Below are 17,233 nucleotides of genomic sequence, written 5' to 3'. Positions count from 1 at the left end.
CCACTGTGAGGTTCAATCATCTCCACTTCATGGGACTTTCCCCAACCCCCGAAACAACAACAGCAGGAGGAGAGTCCGCTTATTCTATTGACTGTCAGCACCAATGACTGTAGAAGACATGGACATCGGAATGTCTCTCAAAAGTGAAGCCACAGCCATGGTCTGAGACACAAGCTTGGTCTGGGAGATGAGTGAGCAGACTGGCTCCGTCTCCAATTCTAACAACATGGACCATTTTGGCTCAATTTTTACAGTACGGAAGGGAATAGAACCATGGCATTCATGTTTTTTTGACAGTCACTGGTTATTTTCTGCAGCTACCTGGACACAAACCAGCAGCACTTTAACCTGCAGTGTTTCCTCTTTGACGTTTGTGAGAATCTCTGTTAAAACCGAGACCTATTTTACCCACTTTCTTTCCCCATGTATTCCAGTCCCCTGTAATCTTTAGACATTAATTCTGTGTTGTTTAAGATCGTGGCTTGTTTGTGCTAAAAGAACACTTAGCTTTTCTTTAAAAGTAGCTTTTATTTACATTAGCCAGTCAAGTCAAGTCAAGTCAGATTTATTTGTATAGCACTTTTTACAACTGTTGTTGTCACAAAGCAGCTTTACATAATGAGTAATTGATAAAAGACAGAGACAAAAAGAAAAACTGCTTAAGACATAGAGCTAATTTCTGTCAGACTGATGAAGAGGAATTTGCCTGTTATTTTAGCATTAAGCTAGCAGCGATAAATGTTGGATGTTGACTTCTTTAGTAAACTCAACAGAGCAAAATGAAACCAGGCAAACAGAACCGAACCACAGGTGAGTATTACCGGTGGAGCCATAACCAGAGAGGAAACAAGTAGCTACGTTCTCCACATTAGCTTTGGAAGCCCCATTATTATCACAGCAATTAGCCGACAGCAGCCAGTCAACAAACCAACAGTGCTAACATTACTGTGGATCCTGCAGCAAGTAGCCCAACACCAGTAACATTCTGGACACTCTTTGTACCGTCTTTGTACTGATCCAGACTGGATGGTGGCGATGTAGTGATTTGGTGCTGGTGAGAGAAAATATGCCCCTTTCTAACATTACTTTCATGTGGTTTCAACTTTACTTCTTTTATAAGTATGAGACAAAGGTGAGACAAAGGAGTAAGGTTATCTTCGTCTGCCAGCTTGAAGTGGTCACTTTCTTTCTTTGTATATGGTAATTCAAAAGGTGACAACAATCATGTGGTCATACGGATGACCTTTGTTGTGTGATGACCATCAACCCCCCTCAACTTCATCCCACTCCTACTCCTCCTTAAACTCCCCTTCTTCACCCTCACCTTCACCCCCCACAGTTCCCAGTGTATATGAGGTCCTCTCGAAATATCCCAAATCAGACTGGATTGGTTCAGACTGGATCGGATCAGACTAGGCTGGGTCAGACTAGCCTGGAATGGACTGGATATGGTCTGACTAGACTAGACTGTCTGTGATCAACTAAGCTGTACCCGTGTATGATTTTCTGTCTGCATGTGAATAAACTCCAACGCTAAAGATCCAGTCTCCTGACTTCTGAATCTGCCTCCTGTACGCCGGATTTCTAACACTGGTCTGTTCAGGCCTTAGCTCTTAATGTCTACAAAACTACCAAGCTAGGCCTCAACTCAGTGTTGGCCCAGCTAGCCTAGTAGGCCTCAACAGTGCTTAAACAGTGCTCCAAGAAGAGAAGTAATTACACTCAACTCACACATGACTGAAACTGCTGACCAGCCATATTGACCATAGACACCTGGCCAAGAATAGCACAGTGTTGTTGAAATTCATGGCGACTGAATGTAACTGACATACTCACAGGGTTAAGAAGGACGGTCAGAAAGAGTTCTCCACCTCGTATGCTCTTGTCCAGCTCTTTTGGGCCTCCAGGATATTCCTTATAGAAGATGGTATGCGTGAACAGACCACAGGTTTGACGGGGCAGCACCTAAACACAAGCACAGTTAAGAAACAGCAGAATGTCAATTACATGACTTGTTTAACTACAGGACTTGTATTCTGTTACATGACGTGTTCTTCAGTGAGTTACACTAGAAGCAGTTTTGTGTTACACAGTGCATTGTGGGAATGACCAGTAGCCTTCACTTCTCACACAACCAGTGTGCCTTTGCATGATGCCCTGTATGTTGTGTTACATGAATGTGATGGTGCTTGTGTTAAAGGTGACATTTCGCAAATGCATTTCCTGATAGATGCTATGGTGGTGCTATTGCTTTCCAGGTGGTATTGCAAAGTGGCTGATATGGTGTGGTTTACCATGTAATTGATATAGTGTTGCTAGGTGGTTGCTGTGGTATTCCAGGTGGTTGCTCTGGTATTGATAGCAATATATGGTGCAGTGTATTGTATTATATGCTATGTTATTTTAATGTGATGTGTTGAGTATTGTTACATGGTGTGTGTGGTGTTAGATGATGTGTTGAGTGTTGTTACATGATGTGTGCGATGTTAGGTGTTGTTACATGATGTGTGTTGTGTTAGGTAATGTGTTAAGTGTTATTACATGGTGTGTGTGGTGTTAGATGATGTGTTGAGTGTTGTCACATGATGCGTGCGGTGTTAGGTAATGTGTTGAGTGTTGTTACATGATGTGTGCGGTGTTAGATGATGTGTTGAGTGTTGTTACATGATGTGTGCAGTGTTAGGTTAATGTGTTGAGTGTTGTTACATGATGTGTGTGTTGTTAGATGATATGTTGAGTGTTGATACATGATGTGTGTGGTGTTAGGTGATGTGTTAAATGTTGTTACATAATGTGTGTTGTGTTAGGTGATGTGTTAAATGTTGTTACATAATGTGTGTAGTATTAGGTGATGTGTTAAATGTTGTTACATAATGTGGGTAGTGTTAGGTGATGTGTTGAGTGTTGTTACATAATGTGTGTGGTGTTAGGTGATGTGTTGAGTGTTGTTACATGGTGTGTGGTGTTAGATGATATGTTGAGGGTTGATACATGATGTGTGTTGTTAGGTGATGTGTTGAGTGTTGTTACATGATGTGTGTGGTGTTAGATGATATGTTGAGGGTTGATACATGGTACGTTATGTGTGCTGTAGGTGATGTACTGTGTATTGTTGTATGTGATGGGTGTCGTGTGGTTACATGTCGTATTAATATGGCTCTGTGTTGCGTTACCTGACATGTCGTGTATTGTGTGTTAGGGGATATGGTGTGCTGTGTTGTCATTAAGCCTCCTCTTGCTGCCGCTGCCTTGGCACAGCAGAATCTAAAAACAATTCTGATGGGAAAAAGCTAAATGCTGACAGAGCCTCGTCAAATGTGCTGCTGCAAATGGATACAAAAAAAGTGTGTGTGTGTGTGTGTGTGTGTGTGTGTGAGAGAGAGAGAGAGAGAGAGAGAGAGAGAGAGCAAGGTTATGTGTGATTGAATACATCTTGAGTGCAGGGTGGAAAATTGCACCCCAGCAGTGAAGGCTAAATCTCTCTCTCTCTCTCCCTCTCTCTCTCTCTCGTCTCAGGTTAAAAGTACGGTGTGGGAAAAAAACAGCGACTCTGGTGTTTGGTCTGCACCTTATTACAGCAAACTAGACAGCTGTGTGTGTGTGTGTGTGTGTGTGTGTGTGAGCATGTTTGCTCCTTTTGTTCAATCGAGCGAAGTGAATATTTCTGTCTAGATAGATGCAATGTACTGGGTAAGGTATTATAGGATGCGAGTGTGTGTGTGTGTGTGTGGTAGGCCTACACTGATGAGGTCCAACAAGCACTCTTTCAATCCACTTTAATGGTCTGTATATATTACAGAAGCAGGCAGCTTCCCGCAAACTGCTTAAGCAGAACCATGTATTACTTACACACACACACACTTAAACACACACGCTTGTGTTGCTTACTTTGTGGGGTCTTTCCATTATCTTCTCTATCACTGTTAGCTGTTGTAGCACCTAAATTAATTTCTAACATATAAAATATATATATATATATATATACCCATATTGCAACAGGTTTCCATGTCTTCATCAGTCTGGGGACATCTGGTAAAAACTGTATAGACAATGTATGCAATTTTTTACCCACAATTAAGCTCCAAAAACTACCAAATATATATCACAGAAGCTAGTGAGCCTAAAGACATTACCTTATTAAATATTGAAATGAAGTGAATTCCAATTGTTACATTCTTTCAATCAACCACTCTGTACCAACCTATTAATTAGCCCCCTACAGTAGCACTCAAAAGTCTGGAGTATGTTCAAATTGTGAACATTTTCATCAGAAGGTTCTGCATTCGCAATGAAAGCTGAAAAACTAAATGGAAAAACTCTCGATTTTTCCATTTAATTAAATTTTTAATGAGACTAAATAAGCAGGCGACAGCAGGGCACAAAGTAACATGAGGTCAAATGTAACAGATGTAGTTAAACTGGTCCAAGTAGAACATGCTTTTTGTCATCTTGTCATATTATTACAGCAACACCATTTGAGAACTTGTGTTTTTTGATAACATATTTCTTAAGCCTTAATTTGAACACAATATTATTTGAATCCCACTCTTTATAATGTTTCAATGCAAAAATTTCACATCTCCCCTTATAAATTAAGAAAAGTTGGAAAGTTGGAACCTTGCTTGAATTAAATAAAATTATTGTGCTAAAATCCAATTCAACTTTGTCATTATACTAATACAGGGTTCAGCAGTACAACAAAACACTGTTAGGCCAAGTCTCTGGTGCAGAATAGGTAAGGACATGTACAATAGTGCAAAGACAATAGAGAGAAACACAAGACAGGGTTTTGCTTAGACAATAAGTAAAGAGTACAAGGTACAAATATATACAAATGTGTGCAGGAAGGCTGGGTGAATATGGTCCAGACTAAATTGCTATACTAACAGTAATAAGGAATACATTTGTAGAGTAGCGACATGCTGTGTGTTAAAATATTTTCAGATTAAGCAAAAAAAAAAAACGGTTACTTTTTTGTCTTAATTAGATATTTAATATTAAAATATCAGATAAATATCATTAAGATTGAAAGTCGATATTCTGACTGTAGTAATGTCATATATTGTATAATGTCTAAAACAGCGGTTCATTAGAAGTAAACACACTTTACATTTTTATTTATTTTATAATTTTGGTTTATATATATATATATATATATATATATATATATATATATATATATATATATATATATATATGTTTCCTACAGTCAGGAAGTGTAATTTGCGCTTTGAAACAGATCGCGTTTCCACTCTCTTAAGTCGATGGTTCCCAGGTTGTCGGGTAGGTCGAACTTACTTTTCCTAGAGTGGTTTAGTGATTGGTTGGTTTGGCTTACATGTTTTCATGTGGTGAACAAATGAAGGTGTTTTTCAAGTGAATTATGTTTTTCTATTATGTCTTTTAAACATGCTACATAAATAAAATTGTCTTGTCGTGTCTTACTTTAAGGCAACAAACGTCCTCAAACTGTTTGAGTAAACAGTCAGTGTACAAGGGTTTGACAATCGTAAGCTCAACTCACAATTGTTCATATCTGATTCACCTTCGGTAGGTGTTTACCAGCATAGACCCACCCTGCCTATATATACCATTCACTGCTGCTGTTTGCCATGTGTGTTTGCATGCACATCTTGTTGTGGCTAAAATTGAATGTTCTCAAAAGTGTTTCTCCTCACACTTGAGCTGCTTGCCTACGCGCACACACATACACACACACACAACTCTGCTGGCCTACAGCCTCAGACAGAATTATGAACAGCGGAAAGAAAAAAGGCAAGCATGAGATCTCAGCAACGACCTTGATTTCATATTTTAATCTGCTCCTCCTTCTAAAATTCAATCCTGCACAAACACACTAAATCTAGCAGCACACTGACACAGCGCTCGATTTACACACCTTCACCTGCTCAACTCCTACTGCCTCTTTCATACGCACACACACACAGGAGAAAGAGCGAGGAGAAGAGAGACAGACACCGTGAGACGCAGAGGAAGAGAGACAGAGAGAGAGAAAGAGTGATCGAGTGAAAAAGAGAAGACAAATCGTCTTCTTCTTCAACCACTCTTTGGTTGATTTACTCGTGTGCTTTGGGGTCATTGTCCTGTTGCATCACCCAACGTTTTTGCACCCTTCCATTCCCCTGTACAATGTTTGGATATAGCTCTAAATTCATTGTCCCCTCAATGACTGCGAGGCATCCAGCAGCAAAGGCAGCAAAGCAGCCCCAATCCATGATGCTCCCTCCACTATGCTTCACAGTTTGGATGAGGTTGTGGTGTTGGTGTGCAGTGTTCTTCTTCCTCCAAACATACCACAGTACCATAGCTACAAGAGGAACATCCAGGTTGTCATGGGCAAACTTGAGATGGGCCACAATGGGCAGCAGCGACTTTCTTTGTGGTGTCCATCCTTAGACACCATTCTTGTGAATGTTTCTGTAAGTTATGTGAGTCTTCTGTAGGTCTAGCCTTTTTTTTGTTACTCTTGAATGTGCTCTTGAATGGCTCTTAAGAGGATGCCCACAGTCCTGCAGCTTTGCAGTCCTGAATTTTCTTCATTTGTAAAGAATTTGTCGAACCACAGACCGATGTACACCCACACAGATCTTTAGCAATGCTCTTGTAGTCTTTTTGGAGAAAGTGGTCATCTTCTGAAAGTTGTTTGCATCACGGTATGGTTCACACTAACCAACCTTCCTTCAGAAGAACAGATCTGTGCTCATCTGTGTGTGCTCTTATGTAATAGGCAAAGTACTTGCGAAACCTCCTTACAAGAACACCATTTGTACTTACTTTGCCTAGCCTGCACTGTGGGTGTTGACTGACTATGTTCCATAAAACCTTTTATGTTATTCGTTTGTTAGTTTGTCTTTTTTTGTTATGTGTGACTTAGATAATGATTCCGATCACACGATTCTTTAGTAATCAATGCACTGATGGAATGACTTGGAACAAAACATTTAAACAGTTAAGCTTCCTGTAAATTAACTGTTTTGTAAAATAAAATGGGAGAAAAAAAATATATAAAATAGTACGTTGTTCTGTGTCCACCCACTTACCTTCCTCTGCTGCTGTGTGTTAGTGCAGAATCTGCAACTACCGGTCTCACTTGTTTCATAGCAGCTTCTGCTGAATCAGCAGAAGCTGAACCTGCTCCCATTAGAATTCCTCACAACACACTCCATATTTAACTGCTGTAATGTGGGTCAAAGGTGCAAAAGGCCAGTACCATGTATCCTGCTCACACGTGGGTTAGCATTCCCAAAAAACAAATGCTTCCTATAGGCATCATTTCAAGTATCTACAAAAACATGCATTCTGAATGAAGGATGTTAATGAGTTTATTACTATTAGCCTTATGATCAAGGCTGACTTAAATAGCAGGCTTTGAATATGTGCTGATGTTTTCAAATTAATAAATGAAATTTATATTTAAATATTATTTCTAATAAAGTGGCCAGTGAGTAAAAAAGTACAAGGTAGGGATTTCTAATAAAGTGGCCAGTGACAGGGCATACAAGGTATGGGTTTCTATGAAAGTGGCCAGTAAGTGGAAGTACATGGTATGGGGTTTCTAATAAAGTGGCCAGTGAGTGGAAGTACAAGGTAAGGGTTTCTAATAAAGTGGCCAGTGAGTGGAAGTACAAGGTAAGTGTTTCTAATAAAGTGGCCAGTGAGTGGAAGTACAAGGTAAGGGTTTCTAATAAAGTGGCCAGTGAGTAGAAGTACAAGGTAGGGGTTTCTAATAAATTGGCCAGTGAGAGGACGTACAAGGACATACAAGGAAGTACAGAGAGGACTGGTACATGACAGTGAGAGTAGCACGGAAATCCTGACTGGATCTAACAGAAAGTCCTCTAATGGAGACTTTATTCGGATGGAGTTTAATTGAGTAAGGCTTTTAGTCACGTCGGAGTGTTTGACTTGTATCTTTATGCCAAGCACAGCGCCCATTGTAGGTCTTTCTTTGGCAAGCACAGATTTCATCAAAGTCATTACGCTGCTATCAGGAGGTGCCATTGTCTTTGGCGCCGAACACGACAGCTAAATTACGGGTCCGCACATCAGCGATTCAAAGCGTGCCTTGTGACATTCATCCTTTTGTAATGGTGGCTAAAGGAAAGATGACACATTTCCAACATGTGAATGAGCGCCGGCTCTGTTTGACAAAAGACGGAGGGCATCTGATTCACTTGATCCTCCGAAACCTCGACAAAAGACGCTTTGCGCGGTGAATCATCTGTGTCTGGAAAGCCGAGAAACAAAACAGTGACATTTTCATACAGAGAAATGCCTCTATTTGTGAATGCTGAATGAAGTGATAATATTAGCACTTCAAACAAGGGGAGAGAGAGAGCGAGAGAGAGAGAGAGAGAGAGAGAGAGAGAGAGAGAGAGAATTAAACCCAAACAATGACTCTGTGATGTGGCTTTGGATGTGCTGGAGAATGACTTGTTGATTTATGGTGTAAAATGTTTGTTGTTTTTGACAAACATGGACAGTCTACACTTGTGTGATGACACTGTCTCCGATAGAGGACAAGAAATACATTTGCTAGTGGGAACCACGCTCCGAGACAGAACGGAAGGGTTGACTCCAAATATTTTGGCTTTCCTGTGGTCTGCGTGTGGAGGTGGACCCCCCCTTGGTATGGTGAATGATAAAAGAAAGGGAGGACGACGTTTGGTCAACACAGAGATGGACTGAGAAGTGGGGTTATATAAGGGGCTTGAGGGCCAGGAGGAGGAGGTCAGGGCGTGGTCCTGTGGCATAATTCCACTATGAGTGCAGGCACAGCCTGAATATTTCCTGGCATTAATTCCAGAAGATGAAATGAAATGAAATGCCAGTGGCGCATGCCCAATGTTGCTGGGCCTGTGTCCACTGCAGCCTCAGCTTTCTGTTCTTGGCTGACAGAAGTGGAACCTGACGTGGTCTTTTGCTGGTGTAGCCCATCCACCTCAAGGTTGGAGGTGTTGTGGGTTCTGAGATGCTTAGCTGCTTTTCACCACAATTGAACAGGGTGGTTATCTGAGTTAATCTTAATCTGAATTAGTCTAAAGTCTTTCTGTCATTCTCCATTGGCCTCCAACATACGTTACACACTAGTTGTGTTTTCTTTATGGCACTAACAATTACGTCAGGCTTAAAATCACTGAGATTTCACGCACTCTGGTGGGTGATATGAACATGATCTATTATTATTTTACATTATGTTTTACATTATTACAATATGTATTGTACTACTGCCACAAATTAGCTGATTACATAATTACATGAATGAGTAGAGTAGCCAAAGAGTTATACTGTAAGATCCCTAAGATCTAAGAAAATCTAAGAAATAAATATAACATTACCAGCTTATATAATTGATCCCCATTTAGCCCTGTATAATTGACAGAGATATTAGCCACAAATTGTTTATATTGGTCCTAATCTGGAGCTCGTAATCCTCGAATTAGAATGCAAGATCAAGAGCCTTGATCTGAGTCTTGACTTTTCCATCTGTTACATTTGCATTTCTCCGCTTTAGACACGGAATGTCTACTTGCACAGCAGAGTATTTCTTACACCAGCAGTTCTCCAACCATGTACCCGAGACCCCAAGCACTTCTTAATGCAGTTTCCCTGCCCCAACACGTATGACTCAATTCATGGAATGCATGATAATCAGCAGATGAGCTGAATCGGCAGTGTTTGAGTGTTTGAGATATCAGAGAACCATCTGAATTGAGAAGTACTGCTCGATGTTGCCGTCTGAAAAACAATGTGGCCAAAAGTATTGGAACACCTGCTCACTGATGTTTCTTCAGAAATCGAGGGTATTATAAAAGTTTATCCTGCTTTTGTTGGAGTAACTGTCTCTAATGTCCCGGGGAAAAAAAAAGTTTTCTACTAAATTTTGGAGCACTGCTGTGAGGATTTCACCGCATTCAGTCAGGTGTGTTGGTGGGTGATCAACACTACACCTCATCTCCAACTCACCCCCAACTCATCCCAAAAGTATAGGATGGAGCAAGAAAACAGTTCTACTACTCCACAGCTCAATGCTGGGGGGCTTTATACCCCTCTAGCCCGCACCTGGTATAAGGCATGGTGCCCACAGGAGAGTACTATTCTACTGGCAGTAACTAACAGAGACTGTAAAGAGGAAAGGTCTCACCTTCCCTGCTCTATATTCTCCAACCTTCCACCAAGATGTTTTTGAAGAAGGTGTAAGTGCTGTTTAACTAACTGTGGCAATGGCAAGTTGTACAAAGTATTAAAGACAAGTGGTGGCGTTAATTGTAGCCCATGTGGCAGTGTTAAAAAAGCAGTTCTTGATAATGACGTTTCTTTTCTTAGAATAAATTGACTTTAATTAAAGGTTGGATTTATTTTGCCTTTTTAAGTGTGAAATTGAGGGAATTCACCAAATGGTATGTTTCGTATAACTCCACTAGTGGAGCAAGAAGAGCGTTAGTGAGGTCAGAATGTTGGATAATCATCACCCTACTTCAACCAAAGCTCCCCAACTCATCCTTAAAGTATTGGATGAAGCACCATCCATCATTCCAGAGAACACATTTCCAATGCTCCACAGCTCTGTGCTGGGGGGCCTTATACCCCCTTAGCCCACGCCTGGCATTGGGCAGCATGGTGCCAATAAGTTCATGTATATCTGCTCCAGAGAGTCCTATTCTATTTGCAGTACTTCTCTACAGGGACTAGACAAAGCTGTGTGTGAGTGTGCATTTGCATATCTGTGTCAGCAATGGGTGCAACTTAAAGTAGCTGAATGCATTCTAATAAAGGGGTGCCCACAAACATTTGGACATATAGAGAATATTATCAAAACTTTGTATATCTGAACTGGTCATTATTACATTACTGAGATGAGATTTAAATATAAGGAATTCTGGACGGCTACCTTAGACACTGCTTGCCAGGGGTTGCAATGTATTACTTGAAAAACAACGAGAAGTAGTTATTAAAGGACAAAACCTACGGCAATGGCCTATTTCCAACCACTTTTTGCAAAGTAAATCTCACTACCTTGAGATTTTTACATTAATTTCATAATAACTTAATTTTGGATATTATGGCTGTTATCTCAGTCATTTTTGGAACGCGTAGCTCCAGTAGATTTCGCTGAGCCGAATGCGCTTTGGGATATTTGAGCCTCCCTGCATATCTGAACAATATTATTAATTCTGTGTGAATGTGTGTGTGTGCGCGCATGTGTATTTTAGCTTCATTGATTTGCAGCTGCTGCTCTGTAGAGCGTTGTATTTCAGCCGGTCTCTCTGCATATTTCATGAGTTTGCTGATGTTACAGCCCAGAGGAACACACAGATACACAGAGACACATACCATAGGCAGAGGACTGCGCGTACACGCTGGCTCAGCTGTGAGCTGTCCACTGTTACTATGTGCATCTTTTCATGAGCACATGCATTTAGTGTTAACTGTATGCTGTAGCTCGTGACTCTCTCTAGCATTGTTACGGCACATGCTGCAATTAATATTCAGCAGCTCTCCGTCTATTATTCACTTTCTTTACAAAGCAAAGTGGCCGTGAGATTGTTAACGCATGCATGTGCCATAAATAAAAACAGTACTAGACAAGGGCAGGGCTGCAACTCTGGTTTCTTGTGAAAGTGCAGTTATTAGTTTGTCAATAATGAGCACTAAAGGAACAGTTCAGCCAGAAATCAAATGAGCATGACTGATCACTGACGCAAAATGCTGTCGATCAACCAGGACATGTTTGGTATCCGTAGTTTAAAACGAGAGAGGCTAGGCTAGTGATGCTAGCAAACACTGGACTTAAGGCTTATTTATACTCTGATATGTTATGACCGTCACTGCCCAAATACTTCCATGCATTCTTTATGTCGGCATGGATGTTAAGCGATACATCTAGAGGGTAGTTCAGGTCATAGAACTATGCACTAGGCACTGCAATAAAACATGTTTTTACCTGATTGGTCAGTGTGGCGCAGCTGCCACATGCGATTTTCATAAAGTTAAAGCCAGCTCAACCTTTTTTGCCATGCTCATACTTATGCTGACTGCTATCCCACATTTTTTCACTACGACTTTTAAGATGACAATTGTAGGTGACAAATTAGCGTGCAGTGGACATGTACTGTAACAGATGTGCCATAAGATTAAGATATTTTAGCTATACATTTTAATACATGTAAATGCAGGGTCATCCAGACATATTTTGAAAGGATCGGGTACTGGCTATTTTAATTCCAATCCAGTTACAAGGCTTTGCTTTAAGATCAGAGTTCAGAGTGCCATCTGGTGTTCACCATTAATGGATATTGAATGATTGAATGTTCGCAGAAGGTAAATCTAAGAGTGAATAAACATGAAAGCAGACCATAATATCTAAAACTTTATACAACAATCACTGAAACGCTCTGTTTTACCAGCGGGAGAACCATATGCCTTAAACCAGCACTGAAGAACACATTCAGAACCAAGTGGAGGCTAACGCTAACGCTAACACACACACACTATCGAAACCAAAATCACAACACATTCACCCACTATAACTAGGTATTACACATCAGTAGACCAACAACAACAACAGATATATTAGTCCAGAGTGTGTACCACTACCCACTCACACAGAAAGTGACCTGACTGCAGTGTTGTAAAGGAGCTGGGAGCTGATTGGTCAGGGGGGAGAGACAGACTGGATTATAAGATTATTAATTAATAAGAGTATTAAACACACTATAAAACTTTAATTTCTTTCATTTTAAGAAAAGTCTCTACTAAAACTGCTACTACAAATTTAGGGATTTTACTGAACGTATTAATTAGCAGCTCTTCTTATTTAAACTGTGTGGTTGTATTATTTATACAAACACAAAGACTGGTATCGGCTGATACTCAGTATTAAGAGAATCAGATTAGATTGAGGGGTAAATAACCTGATCGGGACATCCCTAAACGTGATATCAGTTGCTTACAGCAGATATAATGTTGGTATCCTTACCTGAAACTCTCCAACAATATCCTTCTCATGAATATCCTTAATAAAAACAACAGGAAGGGAGCCATTGTGCTGGCTCAAGCTCTGTTGGTCTTGGTGAAGCTGGTGCTGACAGCTTCACTGATTATAACAGTCTGGATTTGCTGTTGGTGCTCACTCACTTTTTGGACAAGGTGCACTGACAAGGGTGTGGTCTATATATGTGTGTGCGTGTGGGTTCTCACCATGATGTCGCTGTGGATGAAGCCTTTGCGGTAGCGGGCAGGTTTTAGATGAGGGTATTCCTCTGTACTGGTCACTCTAATGCCCCACGCTCTCTTCCACGCTTCGTATAGCTGCATATGGACGGGATACACTCCAGAGTGGTGGGGGGCTACTGCATAGCCCATGTCCACCGGAATACCATGTTCCTACACACAAACACACACATACACATGTTAGAAACAGAGGCATACACACAAATCTAGACATTTATAAAGTCGCATATACACAAAATGGGCTATACCCTTTGGGGCGCCATTCTCCTGCAGAAAGAGAGGCACATATAGCACTTGTAGTACGGAGCACTTGTAGTAAGGAGCAAACTCCCTACAACAAATCAACTGCATTTAGTAGATTGTGCACTTTGTGGAGATGGCATGATGTCAATATTCTTGAGTTTTGTCTGATATCAGTCTGATTTCTAGTTATTAGCTTTGAAACTAGCATCCAAATCGACTGTCATACTCATACGATACTGTAACGTCTCTACAGAAACAAACGCAGCCAACATTTGAAGTGGTAACAATGTTAATGTATTCGTACTGAACCATCACGGTATAGAAAGACATTACATACTATCACATCACTATATACAGACATCAGAGTACTCATGTCACGGTACTGACATCGTGGTTTGGATGTCATAATATGAACGTCACGGTACTCAGGTAAAGATACTGACATCATGGTATAGACATCAAGATACAGACATCAAAGCACTCATGTCTTGGTGATTTAGACGTCATAGTATGAATGTCACGGTATGGACATCAGGGTAATGACTTTACAATATGGATGTCGTGATACAGACATCATAGTATAGACGCCACAGTCCAGACGTGGTTCGGTACGGATGCTGCGCTACAGACATTGCGATGTAGACGTCACAGTAATGATTTCACAGTATGGACACTACGACAAAGACATCACAGTAATGACGTCACAGTATGGACATCAGGATAAAGACGTCACAGTAATGACTTCACAGTATGGACACCACGATAAAGACGTCACTGTAATGACTTCACAGTATGGACACCATGATAAAGACGTCACAGTAATAACTTCACAGTATGGACACCATGATAAAGACGTCACTGTAATGACTTCCCAGTATGTATCGCTGTCTCGATACAGATAACACAGTATGGATGTCATGGTACAGACATCATGATTCGGTACAAACGTCATGATAAAGACGTCACAGTTAAGACTTCACAGTATGGACGTCACAATACAGACGACATGATTCGGTACAGTCTTCATGGTACAGACATTGTGATAAAGACATCAAATTAATGACTTTACAATATGGACTTAGCAATACAAATGTCACAGTATGGACATCATGGTACAGACATCATGGTTTGGTCCATGCACTCTTTAGAGAATACACAGCAATACCTGTATAAAAGACCACTTTAGCTTCTGGCTACTAGAGTCATGTCAGAAACAATGGGCAAACACAGCCCTGCAACTGATGACATAGATCAGAACAATCTAAACACAACATTCAGCACAAATAAGTCACTATTTTACTGTTTTATTATAATTAGATTTATTAAAGAACAGTAGACTGGGTTAAAGTGGATGCAGGAAGATCTTGGCAAGGACAGGGTTGGGAACCCCTGCCCTAAGGTGTAAGCCATTAGCAAGTTAGACACATGACAAGTAAAGGAGCCTAGTCTTGTGCATTTAAGGTTTTGTAGGGAGTATGTAGTCATACCGTGAACCGTGATGTCCAAACTCTGGTGTAACCAATCCATAACACTCTGTTCTCGGTCCTGGAACAGTACCCATCTATACTCACCCATCTACTGTGACAAACCTAATTTTTAAGCAAACTATACCTTAAAGACCCTCTCCTGTGTAAACCTACACCAAGCTCACTCAGAAAGCCCTCTGCAGAGACTGTGTGAACGTGTGTGAGGTGATTTCACTTCAGTGGTCATGTGAATTGCTTGACCTTGTCTCAATGCCACACAGGCAGACGCATGTGAAGAGCACTGGAATTGGGTTTCGCACTTGACCTTGAAAGGGTTAAAATGCTCCACACTACACTATATTGAGCACATACAATACCATACAGTGAGAGTCACACGCCATCCCTGAACCAGACTGATCATCCAACATATAGCAGCATCTTCAACCACTCAGACAACAACTCACTGAGCCTTATCATCTACACTCCTCCTCCTCCTCCTATTTCTCATCCTCCGCACACACAAACCAAGAGCGTGGTGGTCCAATGCAGCCTAACAGAAATATAAAAATGCAACATAGTTCATCAAAGACAGAGAGAAAAAGGGGGACACAACGAGAGAGACACAAAGACAGAGAGAGAGGGAGACCGACAGAGATACATAAATACTGACAGAAAAAGAGAGAGACAGACAGAGAGACACAAATACTGACAGAAAGAGGGAGACAGACAGAGAGAGAAAAAGAGAGACAGTGACTGTGAGACAGAAGGTGAATGGCCGTGAGACACAGAGAGAGAAAGACAGTGAGACAGATAGACAGTGATACAGAGAGAAAACAGTGAGACAGAGAGAGACATAAGGACAGAGACAAAGAGTCAGACAGACAGAGAGAGAAGAGACACAAAAAGAGGCAGTGAGACATAGGATAAGACAGAGAGACACAAATACTGACTGAAAGAGAGAGACAGACAGAGATACAAAGGCAGAGAGAGAAAAAGAGAGACAGTGACCGTGAGACAGAAGAAGAATGGCAGTGAGACACAGAGAAAGAAAGACAGTGAGACAGATAGACAGTGAGACAGAGAGAGACATAAGGACAGAGACAAAGAGTCAGACAGACAGAGAGAGGCGAAGAGATACAAAGAGAGGCCATGATACAGAGAATAAGACAGAGACAAAGAGTCAGACAGATAGAGAGAGAAGAAGAAACACAAATAGAGGCCGTGAGACAGAGAAAAAATGTCAGTGAGACAGAGGGAGACAGACAGCGAGACAGAGGGAGAAAGACAGTCATAAAGAGAGAGACAGTGAGACGGAGGGAGAATAGCAGTGAGACCGAGAGAGTGACAGTGAGACAGCTAGAGAAAGACAGTGATACAAAGAGACAGTGGGACAGAGGGACAGTATAATCACAGACTGTAGTCCATCTGTTTCTCTGCATACTTTGTTAGCCTCTTTTCACCCTGTTCTTCAAGGGTTAGGACCCCACAAGACTGACCATCACAGACCAGCTATTATTTGGGTGATGGTCATTGAATTGACACTGACATGGTGGTGGTGTGTTAGGTGTGTGTATTGCGTTGGTACGAGTGGATCAGCAGTTCTGCTGGAACACCTCAGGGTCACCAACCAGTCCTGTGTCCTGTAACCGCTGATGAAGGACTAGAGGATGACCAACACAAACTGTATCAATAAGGTGGACCAACAAGGTAGGAGTGACCGATTGAGCAGATAGTGAGGTGACAGACACAGTGTTAAAGAACTCCAGCAGCACTGCTGTATCTGATCCACTCGTACCATCAGCGCACTACTAACACACCACCACCATGTGACCCACCACTCAAATAATAGCTTCTCTGTGGTGGTCAGTCCTGTGGGGTCCTGACCAGGGTGAAAAGAGGCTAACAAAGTATGCAGAGAAACAGATGGACTACAGTCTGTGATTTTAGAACTACAGAGTGCTCCTCTGGTGAGTGCTAAAGAGCTGCTGGACAGTCTAATATGTCTAAATACGTGATTACAGCTGTAACGGGTCACTGCTGTATTTTGCTTATGGTCAGTTCAGTCACACACACATTGATGTATATAGTGAAGGGGGGGGGGGCACACTCACTCATTCACACACACAGGAGCATGATGAAAAATTGCAATGAGAGGGGCAGCGAGTGAGACCAGCAGGTGTTTAATAAGGGTGACTGGACAGGCTAAGACACACACATGTGCACACACACACACATACACAGACACACACACTCACATACACTGCCACTGG

General features: G+C 41.4%; 1 protein-coding gene across 4 annotated transcripts in view; it reads right to left on the bottom strand.

Moving 5' to 3' along the window:
- The window catches only part of ndst3 (N-deacetylase/N-sulfotransferase (heparan glucosaminyl) 3), a 126,870-nt gene that overhangs the window by 42,996 nt on the left and 66,641 nt on the right, over positions 1 to 17,233 (bottom strand). For all 4 annotated transcript variants that reach the window (XM_072669916.1, XM_072669914.1, XM_072669917.1 and 1 more), the window contains exons 5-6: positions 13,222 to 13,407; positions 1,837 to 1,965 (exon numbers count right to left, since the gene is read on the bottom strand). In XM_072669916.1, the coding sequence (XP_072526017.1) occupies positions 1,837 to 1,965; positions 13,222 to 13,407 (315 nt within the window). The remainder of the gene's footprint in view (positions 1 to 1,836; positions 1,966 to 13,221; positions 13,408 to 17,233) is intronic.

The sequence above is a fragment of the Salminus brasiliensis genome, chromosome 24, assembly GCF_030463535.1.
Source record: "Salminus brasiliensis chromosome 24, fSalBra1.hap2, whole genome shotgun sequence".
NCBI classification, from domain to species: Eukaryota; Metazoa; Chordata; class Actinopteri; order Characiformes; family Bryconidae; genus Salminus; species Salminus brasiliensis.
The sequence above is the reverse complement of the archived record's forward strand: the minus strand, read 5'-3'. Positions and strand labels throughout refer to the sequence as shown.